The sequence below is a fragment of the Anabrus simplex genome, chromosome 3 (genome assembly GCF_040414725.1).
Source record: "Anabrus simplex isolate iqAnaSimp1 chromosome 3, ASM4041472v1, whole genome shotgun sequence".
Classification (NCBI taxonomy): domain Eukaryota; kingdom Metazoa; phylum Arthropoda; class Insecta; order Orthoptera; family Tettigoniidae; genus Anabrus; species Anabrus simplex.
In genome coordinates, this window is record NC_090267.1 from 485796234 (window position 1) to 485814802 (window position 18569).

The 18569-nt window shown below is 38.3% G+C and overlaps 1 protein-coding gene across 3 annotated transcripts in view; it reads right to left on the bottom strand.

The window, feature by feature from the left end:
• Positions 1–18569, bottom strand: part of larp (La related protein) — a 414361-nt gene that overhangs the window by 212533 nt on the left and 183259 nt on the right. For all 3 annotated transcript variants that reach the window (XM_067143616.2, XM_067143618.2, XM_067143617.2), the window contains exons 4-6: positions 17976–18183; positions 15794–15904; positions 8855–9069 (exon numbers count right to left, since the gene is read on the bottom strand). In XM_067143616.2, the coding sequence (XP_066999717.2) occupies positions 8855–9069; positions 15794–15904; positions 17976–18183 (534 nt within the window). The remainder of the gene's footprint in view (positions 1–8854; positions 9070–15793; positions 15905–17975; positions 18184–18569) is intronic.

The window sequence follows — 18569 nt, forward strand, 5'->3', positions numbered from 1 at the left end:
CTACTCAACATAATTGAGAGCTTTTACATACATTTGGATCAATATTTCAATGCCAACTACAATCTTAACCAAATTACCGAGAAACCCAACATTTTATTCGATCTTTTCATTTCCTATTATAGGAAAAGCAAATCAACTGTTCATAAACCTTTCTTTAAATCAATTAAGGGTCCCCTTCCATCTCAAATTCCATTAACTTCCCTCTCTCCTAACCCGTCCTGAACCATTTCCCCTTGCCTCCCTCCCGTTTCCTTCCACACTTACGTCATCCTACCCCTCCGCATCCCTTCTCCTCTCTTGCTGATCTACGCTGCGTGACGCTCACTCTGTCTGTTGCACTCCTTCCAGCAGCTCGTTCCAAACAAGCGCAAGGTGAGTACACTCTCTCTCTCTCTCTCTCTCTCTCTCTCTCCCCCCCCCCCCCCCCCCCAGTACTTTCTCTATCAGATTTTTCAAGTTAATTCTAATTTTGTTCTTCAGGTTCTTTGGGTTCCGACTGAATTGAGACTTCCTTTAAACACAGCATTTGTTTATGCTACATAGAACAAGTCCAGCTTTCTCAATTCGTCAAGTCTATATTGGTCATATTGGACAATTCCCTCTGCGCCATCGTGAAACTTACTCTCAGAACTTTCCAGAAAATTAAGACTTCACTTGAATTTAAATGTGCAACACGAGTTCAACCGTCAACCTAAGACTTTGGCATCAAGAAATTTTAAGCGACATCACAATTATTTTATTCATCTGTTAATTTTAACATATTTTGGTTATATTTATTGTAACTTATGTATAAGGTTTTTACTTGTATGTTATTCCACTACCATCCATCCTCTTGTTCATCCATATTAATTTAGTTTATGTCTTTTGCTTGTAATTTCGGCTAGGCTGATGATGGTCCAAAAAATGGACCGAAACTAGTACCTGACACTATCATTTTGTAATGTTTTGATAAAAGTTAAATGATTTTAAGTATTGAGAAGGTGGAGCAATAAATCTTGTATTCATTTTAAGTTAAGTATTAACTCAATACGGAACCCAACCATGAAGTTCATTACTTTAAATTATTTCTGTATCCGATATTTATGCACCCCAGTGATTATGTTGCATGTGATCGATCATCTTTGGTATCGTTGGTTAGGTGACGCTATTTGAATAAGAAAACTGAAGCGTTTGCCACAAAATGCGACCTTTGGTATAGTTTTCTCACTATGTCCAATTGAAGGCGATGTCGGAGGCGAGTAGCAATACCCATGAACTGCTGTTCCATAAAGAGAATAAGAAATGAAAGAGGAGAACATGTGTTCGTAATAAATACGTAAATAATGTGCTCGATAGCAGTTGTCAATTTGGTCAGAAATAAAGGCTAAGTAAACAATCGCTTAATTTTAACAATATACACTGAAATTAAGTAAGAATGTGATACACCTCAAGATATGGCAGAGCACATGCCTGATTTCAGAGGTTAGTTTATATTTTCTCACGCCTGGTTAAATTTTGGAAAGGTTATTTCCCACATAAATTTAAAATGAGAAGGTTATCATTTCTGTATTGGCACTTGAAATACGTTATCATCATACATATATTACGGTTAATTTAGGTTAGGTGATGCTGTTTAAATAAGAACACAGAAACGTTTGGCACAAAATGAAATCGAACATCTTCGGTACGGTATAGTTTTCTCACTATGTGCATTTACGAGCTCTCTCATAGGCATTCGAAGGCGATGTTGGAGTCTATTATTCATACCCGTCGACTGCTGTTCCGTGAAGGAAAATCAAAATGAAAGAGGAGAACATGTTCTCATAATAATGTGTAAATTATGTGGTCGATAGCAGTTGTTAAATCATTAGAAATAAATGCTGAAGTAAACGATCTCAAAATTTTAATACTGAAATTAAGTCCGAATGTGATACAATTCAAGGTATGGCAGAGCGCATCATTGATTTCGGAGGTTTAATTATATTTTCTCTCGCATCTGGTTACATTTCGGTAAGGTATTCCCATAGAAATTTATAGCGAGAAGGTAATCATTTCTCTATATGCCCTTTAAATATGTTTTCATGATACATACACAGTTAGGTAAAACCGCTTGAATAAGAAAACTGAAGCGTTTGCCACTAAATGCGACCTTCGGTATCGCTTTCTCTGTATGTACACATCCAAGCTCTCTCGTTGACATTCAAAGGCGATATTGGAATCATCTATACCCGTCAACTGCAGTTCTCTAAAGAAAATTTGAAATTAAAGAGAACAACACGTTTTTGTAGTATATACATAAATAACGTGACAGATAGCAAGTGTTAACTCGTTAGAAATAAAGGCTCAGGTAAACGATCGCTCAACTTTAATGTTATATACCGAAATTGAGTAAGAATGTGATCCACCTCAAGATATGGCAGAGTACATCACTGATTTCAGAGAATAGTTTATATTTTCTCGCGTCTAGTTAAATTTCGGAGACTACTCCCATGTTAATTTTTAATGAGGAGGTTATCATTTCTCTATATGTGCTTGAAATATGTTTTCATGATACATATACGGTTATGTTAGGTGACGCTGTTTGAAGAAGAAAACTGAAACCTTTGCCACAGAAGTCACTGGAGTGATACCATAATTTTTTCAGAACGAAATTAAACATACATTTTCACGTAGAATCGGATTTTTTAAAATAACTAACAAGTAAGCCGTTAGTATGGATACCATCTGCGAAAAAGCAAGTTTTGAACAAAATTATTGCAGTTTCATATCTATTTTAATGTGTATGGGTTTTTCCCCGACAAACGAAAAATCAAATATAATGACAATCATCTATAACGAGTAAATTTTTCGCAATTATGAATTCTCGCTATAATGAACTTCTACTGTATTTGATTATGGTGGTGTAGTCTACAATAACGTAAGTTATTCACTTGGCCCTAAACTTCAGCAGGAGCATAATGCCTTACATCACGTAGGGCTATGTAAATTTTCAAACTGTCATGATGCATGGTCATGAAAACATTTATGGCTCATTTCTTCCAGTCAAATATCTAAACTTGGGGTATTACCCTCACTTGGACAGAAAAGGTAGCTCAATTCAATCAAAGTTGGCTCTGCATATAAACATGTTTCTACTTGATATCCTAAAAAAAGAAACCTTCATAACTTTAGCATAACTGAACCATCCAGAAATGTCCAAGTTAGACCATTTGACTGTAATTTAAATTTTGTGAGCAAAAATTTACCAAAGAATACCTAACCAAAAGTAAAGCTTGTAGTTTTAACCAACTGTTGATATTGCGATCATAGCCACTGGATCTGCTGTTTTACATTGAACCCAAACCACAGGGACGTAACTTTTTCATCCCATAGGAAACCATAGTCTGATTTCCACCGATTAAAAGTATCTTCAAAAAAGTTTATAGCTTCCTAGTATATGGCAGTTCAATAACAGTGCACAAGGGTCGGGGGGGGGGGGGGGGCTACCTTCGCTATCGGATTCCAAAATTAAATTTCTACATAGGAAACGTGTTTATGCTGTAGTTTACTTTGTGTTGTACGAACACATTTTTCCTTATATCTCAAAGAAACCTTTGTGTATCTTTCATGCCAGGGCTTAGGAGTATACTGTACCTACTTTAATGTCAGACCCCTCGCGTATTAGACTCCCGCTGGTTTTTGAGACGAAGAAAATGGAAAAAAATAAATCTTGCATACAAGACCTCCAAACGTAATTCGTCAGAGAACAACAACAATTCTGTTTGGAGAGAGTACAAGCCTTACTGCAGTTCTGATGACATCACACAAATACCAGTAGGTGCATAGTTTCGTGTCAGACCCGCGCATTGCAAGCATGCATAAATCATGCTATACTGTATGTCTATGTTTTGTAGTTCAGAGTATCCGTCAGCGTAATGGTCAGCACATATAGCTGCCTTTCTCGGGAGACAGAGTTCGATTTCCAGTACCGTACTGCCAGAGATTCACGAATGGCAATAAGGTTGCTATGTGGTAAAAATGGTACATACAACTCCCCTCCATTGGGGGCACGACTAAACGAGTTTACTCTAGTTAAGAAATGTTCACGGTTGTTGCTATTAATATAGCAGGCGAGATCATTAACAAAGTGATTGTTTAATATCTCGCAACTTGGGCCAATATAGGTATTTTTTTGGAGAGAAGTAGTTTAAAACATGATAAAAACAATCCAATCATAATGATTGCTTTACTCACTAACGTACCTAACAAATAATAATAATAATAATAATAATAATAATAATAATAATGATGATTTTATGTCCCCACTTTTAACAATTTTCAGAGACGCCAAACAAAACATACTTAAAAATAAAGGTCTGTCTTTCAATAGCCGCAGTTATCTGAAGAATGCTTCCAGTCACAACGTATTACATTTGGAAGTACAACTCGCAACATACGCTAGTTATCAGCTGGCGCTTTGGCACACTTTCAACAGCACAGCTTTATTCGGAAAGAATGGTTTCTGCTACGCATACACCAACTGGGAATATCAGAGACCATCTGAAGAAACTATTGAGGAATAGATTCTCATTGTTTGCAATCTTTAGTTGGAAATGAATCTATTTTTAAGAGTTTCAGAAAGATAGGACCTCGAATGGTCTCGAACGCAGTGCATGGCTGACGAGATGGATGAGCAGATGACATCATTTCGAATGACGACACGCCGGAACAGTTAACAAGTAGAGAAAGGGTTACAGTGAAGCTGGGAACTAATATGACAGGAACCGAAAGCTCGAACTTCTAATGATCGGAAAATCGGCAAAGCCTCACCGTTTCTCGGGTGTCAATTAATTACCGGTCACATACGAAAGCAAGCCCCAGAAGTCACGGATGACAAGCTCCATTTACGCTAGTTGCTTTGCGTCGCACCGACACAGATAGGTCTTATGGCGACGATGGGACAGGGAAGGGCTAGGAGTGGGAAGGAAGCGGCCGTGGCCTTAATTAAGGTACAGCCCCAGCATTTGCCTGGTGTGAAAATGGGAAACCACGGAAAACCATTTTGAGGGCTGCCGACAGTGGGGTTCGAACCTACTATCTCCCAAATACTGGATACTGGCCGCACTTAAGCGACTGCAGCTATCGAGCTCGGTACTCCATTTACGAAACTTGGTACGTGGTATTGACGAGAGGTTTCAACGTGAAGGAAGGAAAGGTTAACAGTAACAAGCAGAAGAGACTAATGGATTAACAGAGCTATGTTTCTTGTTTCACTACTATATGTACTGTATTCTGTCTTGTAAAAAGTTACTATAATAAGTGTTATAATTAAAGTGATGCCGTAAAATAGAGTTTCCTTGTATATTTTTAAGTACTGTTAAAAAAATAATATATTCAGTGAAAGCCCATAGATACATGTGATTCAATTATGTTCAATTATGCTCAAAAACCGGATTCTCTCTATCTCAAAATTTCGATAATATTTATCTCCTGAGGTGATTCGAGATATCGAGGTTCCACTGTATAAACACAGACACACTGAACAAAACGCTGATAGTTTCCTTTATTAGACTGTAAAATAAACGGAAATTTAATTTTATAGGTATCTCTGAACACTTGGAGATAATCATACCTGCCAACTTTTAGAAATAAAAAAAATAGGAAATTTTTTTTAATTCTTGAATTTTATCGCGTATAATGAGCCACGGTCTCGATGAAAAAAGTCCTATAGTTACACGGCGAATTGACCATTAAATTTAAAATCTTACACTAAGAAAACGTAAAAATGGTTACAAGAGATAGCATCTAATCATTCTCATTTAGGACACTTATATACAAATAATAATATTTATGTCACACCGACACGCAACAAAACGTATAATATTTTCCTTTATCAGACGGTAAGATGAACAGAAATTTATAGGTATCTCTGAACACTTGGAGATAATGATTGTTAGGAGATAATGTTTGTTGTGTTTTTTTTTTTTGGCCATAAATACCAGAAACTGTCACCGACACAACTCCCTGAATCACATTCCACTCATTAAAATTATGAAGTACGAATGAACAAAATTGCATCAAAATACGTGACGCTACCCCATACAAAACAGGTCGGTATGTCTCATACATTATTAACATACAACTCTGACACGGGGAAAAGCACAGAACCGCTAGAAAAAACACGTGGCCTACAACTCCAACGGAATTACGCACAGAAACAATGTTAATAGTGCACGAACCACACAATAAGAAGGTAATTTTTTCATCCCGGTTAACTGTGTCGCTAGCGCGCACTAGCTTCTTGATGTAGGACGATTGCCATCCCGAATCCCGTCGCAAAGCACACGTGCTGCTGTAGCAAGCAGGAAACACGATACATGAAGGCGTCGGACGATACACTCACGAAATACGCTTGAAAATGAGGTTGGGTAAATTACACAAGTACATAAGAATTTATCCTTTATCCTAGGGGAAGAGTATTGACTGTACTGGAGGTTATATTGGTCAAAAATAGGAAGATAAAAATAAATCGGAAAACGAGTTAAAATACGGAAAGTTTCCGGGTAAATCGGAAGGGTTGGCAGGTATGTTACATGTACATTTTATAGCAGGTTATAGCCTAGAAGTCATGTTCACTGTACAAAATAAGAGCTTATCGCATATTGAACCCCCTCCTACTTATTTTGGCTGTAGAAGTGGGGGGAAAATGGGGGGGTCTAATACGGGAGTAAATACGGTAGGTCTATATTAGCTAGATTTCAAGATGGAAGTTTGAAGTTTTAAAGACAGATTCAGCATTCATTGTAGAGGATCTGAAAGAAATACATCAACATACAGTGGAACCTTGATTCTCCATTTCTGGAGGGATCACGGAAAAAAACGTACAACACGGGTAACGGAAAATCCGGGAACGAATGAACCATCAACAATTTGGTTAAACATCACAAAAATGAAATATATATAACAATCTTACAAACACCCCTAAACCAAACCAAACTACAGCCCCAATGGGCCTTCCGCCTACCAAGCAACTGATGCTCGGTCCGAAGGCCTGCAGATTACGAGGTGACGCATGGTCAGTGTGACGAATCCTCTCGGCCGTTATTCCTGGCTCTCTAGACAGGGGTCGGCATCTCACCATTAAATAGCTCCTCAATTAAAGGAGTAAAATTATGAAGTACGAATGAACAAAATTGCATCAAAATACGTGACGCTACCCCATACAAAACAGATCGGTATGTCTCATACATTATTAACATACGACTCTGACACGGGGAAAAGCACAGAACCGCTAGAAAAACCACGTGAACCTGGAACCTGTCCTCATATCCAGGTAAAAATGCCTGACCTGGCCGGGAATCGAACCCGGGCCCTCTGAGTGAGAGGCAAGCAAGTTAGACCGCAGGACCGGCTTCACAGATTAATTACCAGTACGTGACTTAAAAATCTTGGGGAAATTCGTCAGTTTCCTCTGAAAACTTCTTTCAGTTCAGCAACTTCGATCAGCCGAACTCTTCTGGTCTCAATAACATAATCGTATACGATAATATTGAAATACTAAATTTGTGTTGCTTAAGAAGGAGCAGTTTCGATTTCTACCTGAAAGCCCAGCGACTATACAGCGTCCTGAGGGAAGTGCCGAAAACCTGTTCGGCGAGACACTCAGAAAAAGTATTTAAAAAAATAAACATCTAACCCTGGACATAATGTAGATGTTTTGCAAGTACGAATAATTGAAGAATCGTTCCTCTTAAAGTAGAGCTGCCAAAATGCACTCTGTCTCCTTCCAATTGTTGTGGACACGCTCTGCTTTATGATTTCCGAGGATTCTCTAAACAATACCATCCGAATGCGATGCTAAGATGGTCCCTTATGCAAGTTCACCGCCGATAGCTTTTCCAGTACAGTAGGCTACTTCCTCAAATTACCGCAATGGCGGGACGTTAACATCATGATCCGTAAGTATGCCACAGCCATCCTTTCGTGAGATACAGTTCCTTGAAAAACGCGTGATTGATGATTTAGCGTTGTTGGTACTGAAATTTCAGGACGACAGAGCCGGGAAATTGTTTCTTTGAGGAACGGATAATGCAGGATTTTTACAACATGATTTAATTAGGATGCTCGTGGGACCATGTAATTTGAACGAATAATACGGGAAAACGTAGTTTCCAGGAACGTATAATCAAGGTTCTACTGTATTTCAATTTTTATATATATACTTAATTTTTTAAAGATAGTTTTCTTCTGCTAACAATTGAAAATTACAACAATTTGGTTCATGCAGCACTGACAGTTAGGTCTTACGGCAACGATGAGGTAGGAAAGGGCTAGGAGTGGGAAGGAAACGGCTGTGGCCAGCATTTGCCTGGTGCAAAAGTGGGGAAACCACAGGAAACCATCTTCAGGGCTGCCAACAGTGGGGTTCAAAGCCACTATCTCCCAAATGCAGCTCACAGCTGCGCACCCCAAACTGTATGGCCAACTCTCTCGGTAATTGAAAATTCAATCAATGACTTTTACTATGAGGACCCAATATAACATGAGCTGGCATGGAAGGTTCCAAAATTTTCACCAAATGAAAATAGTCTTATGTTTTTAGTTTTATGTCCTACCAACTACTCTGATAGTTTTGGGAGACACTGGAATTTTGTCCTGTAGGAGTTCCTTTATCTGCCAGTAAATCTACAGACATAAGGCTAGTGTATCTGAGCACCAAAATACCCCCAGACTGAGTAGAGATCAAACCTGCCAACTTGGGCTCAAAAGAACAACGTTTACACTCTCAGACCCACCCAGCCCAAAACCAACTGAGAATTGAATATTCTTATATTTCCCAATCAATACATAATGAACCAATAAAAATAAAAATAAAAAATAATAAAAAAAACAATACCTGAGTATATTCTGTTGGGTAATCTGGATAATCGGTTTCACTTTGCACTGAACCGCCACGGCGGTAAGGCCATCTGCCTGTGCCTCTTCCCCCGCCACGTCCTCGGCCCCTAAATCGAGGTCCTCCACGTCCTCCTCTGTAGTGAAAAGATCCACCACGTTCAGAGTTTTCCAAGTTTCTCCAATTGCCATCATTGTCATCTCTACTGTAGTAATCTGCAATACAAACACCACAAATTGAGAACTTTATACACTTTCCATAGTTTGAAACAGTGTCACTGGTCACCTCATATGCATGATACATGAAATAATGCAAATGTTTGTTGTACGTATCTTTGCTCTCAAAAGAGGAGATTTTCCCCCACAAAAATAAAAAGCATACTTGCCAACTTTCGAAAAGAGGAATCCAGATGATCCTAAAGCGGAAATTTTGTTTAACACCACGCGCATGCATCGCAAAGTCTCCTGACATAGTGAAAAAGGACGGCAAGGGAAGAAATTACAAACAGCACCAATTCAAGTCAATATATGTTATGATCACCCCTGAAATTAAATACTTACACAAAGTTACATTTTGATGAGCATCTGTTTTCACTTTACACTGGAACAGTTCACACAGTACACAAACAGTGTTTTTCTGCACTTTAAACTTGCGCGTCATAATATGAAGGTAACCATCAAAATTAAACTAAACATGTCAATTAAAATGACCTGCGAATTCATACTTTCCAATCATTGCATGTAGTCTACGTAATGATCTTTTATATTTCGGGCATGCTGATTCTGGAACGGAAGTCAGTTTTCCCCTATCACATCAGGTTTTTGTACAAATTCAAAATGAATATTTGATAAATATGCAGCACACGCACATGCAAAATTACTATTAACACATGTAAAGAACGTTTCTTTCTTATTATTTTCACCCATCTGAACACTCCTATTTTACACTGGTCTACTTTTGTGTTTGTCCAACCCTTGTCCAAATTCCCTACCGGGTCGGGTATGAGGCGAGATGAATCTGTCGTGGCGGTTTTTTTATGACAGGATGCCCTTCCTGACGTCAACCTCATCAGAGGAGTTAATGAGATTAAATAAATGACGTGATATATGATAGTAGGGAAAGGGTGAAACCCGGTGCCAGCACATAGCCTACTCCTGTCGAATAGCACCAAGGGGTCTGCTCAAGGCTTAACGTATCCATCCGACGGATGAATCACTATCAACAGCGTCATATGCCCTCACTCCATATGAGCACTGCGGAGAGGTTTGAAATTTAATCCAGGCTTTTGGCCTACACTAGTATACATATGAACATAATATAAAGATATATAGTGTACTGTGTTAACAGATCTGTAAAAAAACACAGTCAAATGGACCAAAATTTACCACGCATTAAGCCTCATAACATACTGAGAATGGTAAGTCTACGGTTTCAATTTTATGATGTCCTATCTTAGTACAAGAAACATCTTTGCCTTGCTTTTTGTGTGTGAGAAGTAGTTGGACCTTCTCTCTTTAGTAACCAGCAGTAATCTGCCAGCATGTTTTTGTTCCATTTCTCTTGATATCTGCGTTCCATTTCCTGTAGATCCTGATAGAATCTTTCTCCTTGCTCTTCGCTCAGCATTTCTACATTCTCAGGGAAATAGTCCAGATGTGAATGTAACATGTGCACTTTCAAGCTCATTTTGCAGCCTAAATCTTGAAAAAGAAACAAGCAATCTATCCACCATTTGTTTGTAGCCTGAATCCTTTGTGTTTCCAAGCAAGTTTTTGATCACATTCTCTTCAAAATTAGCATCAGAAAAGTTTTCTGATATCTGGACCTGTGAAAATACCCTCCTTGATTTTGGAATTACTGATGCCTGGGAATCGATGACACAGGTACTGAAAGCATTCACCATCATTGTTTTGGACCTTAAAGAACTGCTTCATAAGCCCTAGTTTGATATGAAGCGGAGCTAACAGTATTTTGCTCTTGTGAACAAGAGTTTCTTGTTTCATGTTTTTCGACCCTACAATCCACTGTCTACGTGGCCATCCTTTTTGAGTCCAGTGATGTAACCTTGCTTGACTGTCCCACTCACACAGAAAGCAGGGGTGCTTTGTGTAACCTCCTTGTAAACCTAACAGAATACCTATCACTTGTGTTCTTGGTACTTCAGTTTACACAACGGCATTTTGAGATTTCCCTAAGTCAACGTGTTATTGTTCTCCTTTTAACAGACTTTCAATACAAAAAAAATGAGGATAGTCTCTTGCAATTCCATATGTTCCTCACATAATAACTGAATGAGCAATGGGAATGGATGCAAGTTTGTTTTCATCGTGAAGAAGAATGCACTTAAAACTACACTCTGAGGCATCGATGAAAAGTCTTCAGTCAGTAGGGTCATACTGTGGTGCTCCTACTTTAAAGATAATCTTCGGAATGTTGTTGCAGTAAACCAAGGCTCCCTCTTCAGAAAAGAAGGGTGTAAATTCTTGTTCGCGATGTCTTTACCAATAGTACGTCGTCCTTGGTGCCAATATGTTCCTTTCATGAAGTCTAGACCTGAGTAACTTGGCAGATTCCTTTGTAAGGCCAAGATCTCAAAATAGTCATTTAATGCACTTTGCTCGAACAGTCTTGGTTCTTTTTCAACACATTCAGGGAAAAAATCACAGTCAGAGTTAGTGCCCACTATTTCTGCATCAGATTCAGAAGAGGGACAATCCTGTAAATGTTCTGGACGCTGTGGTACCGGTGTATCAGGGTCATAAGGAACGGGTAAAATTGCAGATCAAATATTGCTTCGATACACAATGTTACCTTTGTTGCTGCTGTTAATACCCTTCACATTCACAGAACAGAAGTAGCAGTGAGTACTGTGCCCTGGGGGTTCTCGCCACACCACTGGAATGTATAGACAAGAGAAGTGTATCACTGATCAATACTTATTTATTGTAAATGGATTTTACACTAGTACCGGTTTCGGCCTTTCATGGCCATCATCAGCTAGTACATAATTATATTACAGCCATTAGACAAAATCACAAAGATGTTATGTTAGATCATCCGGATGTCTAACGGGGAATGGAAATAAAATATATTGCGGTAGTGTGAGGTTAAAATATCTGTGATCAAAGGTGGTGGTGAAGGTTACAATAAACTAAAACCTATTGAATGTACATTGTACATGAGTACATTAAACACATTAAAACATATAGACCACAGTATAAAACACTTAAAAATTTATATGTTAAAAAGCTTATTAAAATTTGAGTTTGTGTTGCGTGGATTTCATTCTTCAATCTTCTTTGTGGTTCTTGTGCTTCTATATCATGTCGATTTAGTTGTATAAGGTGATCTTCGAGATTGTTCTATGGCTGATATATGTCATACTGATACGTGGTAAGAACCCTTGTCATGAAAAAAAAAATTTGAGTACTATGTAATCCAACTGTTGATATACTTCAGTAAGTTTTTTATGATAAACTGCAAGACTTGAGTTTAAATTTAGGAGCTGTTGGTGGCGACACCTCTCTCGTCTATGCTCGTTATGGTTGTTATCTGTAAAGATAAGCTAATATAAGTACAGTGTGCGTATGAAGGAATGCCCAGTGTATGTAAGAAAATGAAAGGAGTACTTACTATTGTTGTTGTGGAGGTCATGTACCGATATGTTTTGGAGACTTGCTGTGTTCTACTACGAGTGCATCTGGGGCTCATGTTAGCTGTGGAGAGGGATATAGGTGGAGGGGAAGGAGTGGCTTTTGTGGAGGTAGGAGAGGGGTCAGGCTTGTGATTCATCGGTTTGTTGGGGCGTGTGTTTACTATTTTGAGATAGTCATTCTTTAACGTAGGAATGGCTTTATCAAAGTAGATGCTGGTTTTCTCTGTAATGTCAATGTTATGATTGGGATTAGCGTATTGGTCCAAAGAAATATAGAAATCTTCGGTTATGATGAGCAGGGGGCTCTTAGAGTTTACGTTTAATATCGTCATATCGTTATTGATGTCTGTGAAACTATGCTTAGATTCTTCTACATGTTGGCCTATTGATGAGAAATGGTTGTGTTTTACTGCATTTTTATGTTCATTGTAGCGGATGGTGAAGTTTCTACCTGTACGTCCAATATAACTCGTGTCACAGTTGTTACATTTAATACGGTAGACACCTGATTCGTTGTATTTATTATTACTATTGACTGTTTTGGTGTTGTGTATAGTGTTGGTGCTGTTGTGTGTGGTTTTGAATGCTATTTTCAGGTTGTGCTCCTCAAAAATATTAGTTATAGTATATATATGGGTGTTGTTTATGGTAAATAGGGAATAATCTTTTTAGGTTTGGCTGTTTTAGTTAATTTGGTTTTAGGTTGGGATTTTATTTTGTGAATGATTTTGTTGACCATTTCTTTGCTATATCCATTATGTTTGGCTATGTCGTGGATTAATTTTAATTCATTATTTTCTTCTATTGTCATTGGGATATTACAAGCCCTATATATCATGCTATAATAGAATGCTCTTTAGTGTGTGTTAGGATGAATGGAGTCATTTTCTATGGTATTTAAGGTGTGTGTGGGTTTCCCGTAGATCTTGTAAGATAAGTGGTTTAAGTGTTTTATACTGTGGCCTATATGTTTTAATGTGTTTAATGTACTCATGTCCAATGTACACCCAATAGGTTTTAGTTTACTGTAACCTTCACCACCACCTTTGATCACAGATATTTTAACCTCACACTACCGCAATATATTTTATTTCCATTCCCCATTAGACATCCGGATGATCTAACACAACATCTTTGTGATTTTGTCTAATGGCTGTAATATAATTATGTACTAGCTGATGATGGCCGTTAAGGGCCGAAACCGGTACTAGTGTAATCTATTTACAATAAATTGTGTATCGATTGGTGGAAAGACACATTTCTTGTCTATACATTGAATCTATCAATACGAAAAATGAAATTTATAAATAATAATAATAGTTCATCCGTACAACCGTGAAACACACTCAAAATCTGTGCATTTTATGGAAAAAAACGGAATACTTGGGAGGTATGTAAAGAGACATTATTTAGTAGCATTAGCCATATAAGAAGAGTCTCTGTGGCTCAGTGCCGCCCTCTCACCTCTGGGTTCCGTGGTTCAAATCCCGGTCACTCCATGTGAGATTTGTGCTGAACAAAGCAGAAGGCGCACCCGGTACTCCTGTTGTCCCTGTCATATTTCATTCCAGCAACACACACTTATATCATTTCATTTCATCTGTCAATCATTTATCATTGCCCAAGAGGAGTGCGACAGGCTTCGGCAGCCGGCACAATTTCTATCCTCGCTGCTAGATGGGGGCTTCATCATTCATTCCATTCCTGACCCAGTCGAATGACTGGAAACAGGTTATGGATTTTCAGCCATATAAGAACGACAGAAAGACAAGAGGTAAATACAAAATTTGAAGCTAAATCAAATGTTGCTTTAAAAATTGGCATCACTTCCAAGTATCCTGTATAATCTTCCTGAATCAGCTCTATTTCAATGGTTCAAACTCTCCCAACATCTAAGCAACTTTGCTTTTACAGCAATGAGAACTACAGCATACATGTATACTACAATGCCCTCAAGTTTTCTTTGGGTGCCAGGCTCCTTAGTCCTCACTCGATAATTCAGTCAAAATCGCATTTGAAGCTAGGAACGCAAGCATGAAGTGCACTTTGACCACCCCAACAACTTGTGGTTTTACTACAAAGCTTTAGTGTTATATGTACACAAAAAAGTGTAAACTTTGCCTCAAGGGGATGTTGTCATATCAACAGTTATCACACAACCAAACATATCTGAACTTGGGTTAAGAATCTCTTCCCTGCAGTGCGACTGTACATACAATTTTCATACGGGGAATATCAATGACAAAAGTATTCAGAAACCGACATATTACTGTAGCCTTCTGATAGTTAAATTTCACATTGTCAAAGTCACAGGAAGTCCTGCCATCTGTCGGCTGTCCATGTGAACTATTAGTATAGTTCGAAGTGAAGAGTGTGTCTCCTTGAAGTGAACCTTCTTTAAATAGTACTGTATCATTTGTGGGTCGTGCATAACAGAAGTTATTTCATCAAGTTCACTTTGTTGGCCTATTGTCAGCTGACAGTGACCAGCATAGCAGACATGTCTTGAGGTTTACACTTGTGTTAAGGAAGTTTAGTGAAGATATTAGCTGAAAGTAGTGATGAGATTGAGTCAAGTGACTGACTGACTGTGTCAGTGAGGATTATGCACAGCTTGAAAGCAGTTACTTAGAGAACAATGGAGATAGTAGTGAGCGCGTTAGTGATGAACAACTGGAGTGGTCATGGACACCTGTTGATATGCGCCTACAAAAATCTATTTACAGGTGAATGTGGTCCAACTAAAGTGGTGTCCTATGTACTTCACAGCCCACAGAATCCCCAACTTCAGCACCTAATCTACCAACTAGACTAACAACTACTTCCACCTGCTCCATCAGCTGGCAGACAACCTGTCAACCCACCACAAAAACAAATCGTAGACAGGCACTTCATCGTTAGAAATTCCTCCTACTGAGAAGGGAAAATCCTAAGATAAGATGTGTGTGGTTTGCACAAAGAATAAAAAGAGGAAGGAGAGCATCTTTCAGACTGTGGCATGGGTGTGTGTTTTGATAAACACTCCACACTCAACTGGATTTCTAAGTGGGTGAGTTATTCCAATGGACTGATTTACTTTCTGATCATTAAATATATTTATAATATTGTGATTGTTAGCTGGCACATTACAGCAACAAGAACTGCACACCAAATCTGAATAAAATTGTGGCCACGTGCTAGAAATAATTACTGCTGTGGGAGTACTGCACGGTCAATGAATATTACCAGCTTGAGGGGTTAAGATCCTACAATAATGAAAAATCTCATATGTTTACAATACTTACCATAATCACCATTTCTGTCTCTGTAGTAACCACCAGTAAATTTCGGAGAATGTTCCCTTTTCCCACGAGCTTTCAGGTCCACATCAAGAGGTACCCACTTCTGCTTATTATCTGGAAGGAATAAAGAAAGTGAAAACATTACTTTTAATGTACGTCATTACTGTCACGGAAAATTAATAACTTGAATTGATTTAAAACCTGAGCAAAAATTGTAACTCCAACGAAACAGCAGAGCCTTGGTAATTTGAGCTAATTGTGGCTGATGCTATCTTCATTTATAAAAAATTTGGATTACACGGTAACAAATCAAAGGGCACTGTGTGAATAAATATTTAAATAGTACAAAAAATTGAACAACAGTGCATATATGTTAGATAAGGGCTAATAATACCAATTTCAAAAGAAAATTATGAATTTAAATCTTAAAGAAATTGTTCATAGCTTTTGTTTTAAAAATAGAGCTTTTATTTTTGAGCACCAACACTGCACCATCAGCTAAGAAGCAGTGTTAGTCTGCGTAGCTTCTGCCTGTTACTAAACATAACGCACTGCCAAAACCTTTCTTGTGCATTATCAATGGTACAGTCTCTTCAGGCATTCAGGTTCGCTCACCATTTCAACCATTGAAACATCAATCAAGGTTGGGAATACCAAATGTACAGGTATACACGCTACTCTTTGAAATAACTGTCAGCCTCCCAGTCATTTAATTTTAGTGATACAGTAGCTGTCACTGGGTGGGGGTTATTTTTCTCACAGAAAGTCATACATCTGGTGGGTGCGTGACCTCAATTAATAAAGTGATTATCAAAGAAACAACACATCGACACCTCAAAAATCAGCCTAAAGGTACCTGTGCTATACTGTAGTAGTGGTGTGAAGGCAAGGTCCTTTCTGAATGTATATTGTAAACGAAGAACATATTTTTTAGAAACATACATACAGTAAGCAGGACTTTACTGGTTTTTTGAAAACATTTAATTGTCCTAAGACCAGCTTGAATTACAAGGAATTTTAACCTTTTCACTGCCGAGTTTTGATGACCAGCCGAGCCCTGTAGGCCGCTTTTTTTTTTATAGGAAGAAGCACTTTGAAAGATACATATATACTGATAATATTAATGGAATGCATATCGTCCCCTTAGCCCTGGAGCCCAATACGATGTCAGGGATGAAGTGAAGTTATATTTTACACCTTATATTACGACCTGATGCCCTTCCTGACGCAAACCTCAGTTGAGAAGGTAATGAATATGAAATGAATGAATGATGATGATGATGATGAATGAAATTGGGTACAGAAATGGAAGGAATCAGCTGAGGCTTATGAATAGGAATTGTCCCAGCATTTACTTGGGAGTGCAAAAGGGAAACCACAAAGAAAAGAAAAGAAATTCTCAAGAGAGCTGACGATGAGGTTCGAACCCACTCGCCTGCCGTGTGCAGAGCTTGGCTCCATAGCCATAGCATGTTAATACGCGCGGCTACCCCACTCGGTGATACTATTACTGATATATAATATAAAATTATTTATCCAAGAACTGGTAATATCAAAATCATTTACATTTGCGGAAAAAATAATTTATCTGAGGAAGAGGTGACAACTGCGCATGAGACTCATCATTACTACTTTGTCTCACGCTTTCGTGTAGTTCAATGTCGCCACTTAGATATTTTCCACCTTCATTATCAAAATATAGCCCTCCAGAATCACTATTTATGAAGAAACATTCAATTTCTTTGGCAACAAGAGATGAATGTATACTTCAAGACGCCATGATGGGTACATGTTAGCGGGAAAGATGTTCCACTCCAACGAAGCTGAATTAACACCAGATCGCTTTCAAAACTCGCGAAATGGAGTGGTATATCTACAGTATAGAACTTCTTTGAGCATTTCCATGGAATCTCAAAGCATGACATTATATCGCATTCATTTGTGAGATCGTTGAAGTACACACGGCACCAAAACGTATATAACGGGTTTGGCAGTGATTGGGTTAAATCACTGACCTCTGCCGTACTGTGTTAACATACTGCAAATGTATATAAAAATAATCACTTTTGGCAACTTATCTCAATAACAGCCACAAAATTATCTCTATGCTGCATATTTCTTTAATCCATAATTCAATTACATTGCACAAGCACCATAACAGTAAGAGTCAACTTATTTTACTCACTCCTCTTCCGTCTGTCTGCTGCCTCTGTAACAGCAGCCCGAGAAATATTGGGATGTTTGTTCTCCACACCGTCACTTTCTGTACCATTTTCCTCTGGCTTCTTGTTTTCTGAAGTGTCCACAGGAGGTACACTGTCTGAACTGGCATTAGTATTCGCCTTCATATGACCATTGGCTTTGGAAACAGGGGAGCCACCTCCAGTTTTCCGCTGAAAGATAAAAGGATAACTAAATCAGTATATATTACTATGAACACTAGGAGATAAGCAAGCACTGAGGATCCAAAGTTCACACCACTTTATTGACACTGGTCACACAGATTGCGGTTTATTTTACAGACTTCTACAGCCCACAGAAATGTTGGAAAAGTACCCAATTCCCATGGCACTTCCTCCTTTAACATACAAATCACATGGTAAAATCCATAAAATAAACAGGAGTCTTATAATACTCCCCTATCCTTAACAGTTGTACAGCTAATTGACAGAGGCATATACTTTCATCTAAATAATGTATGTATCATTGTAAGCCAACTAGAAATAAAAATCTACAATTTGAGGGATTCCCCACTCTGCATGTAACCATGCAATTTTTG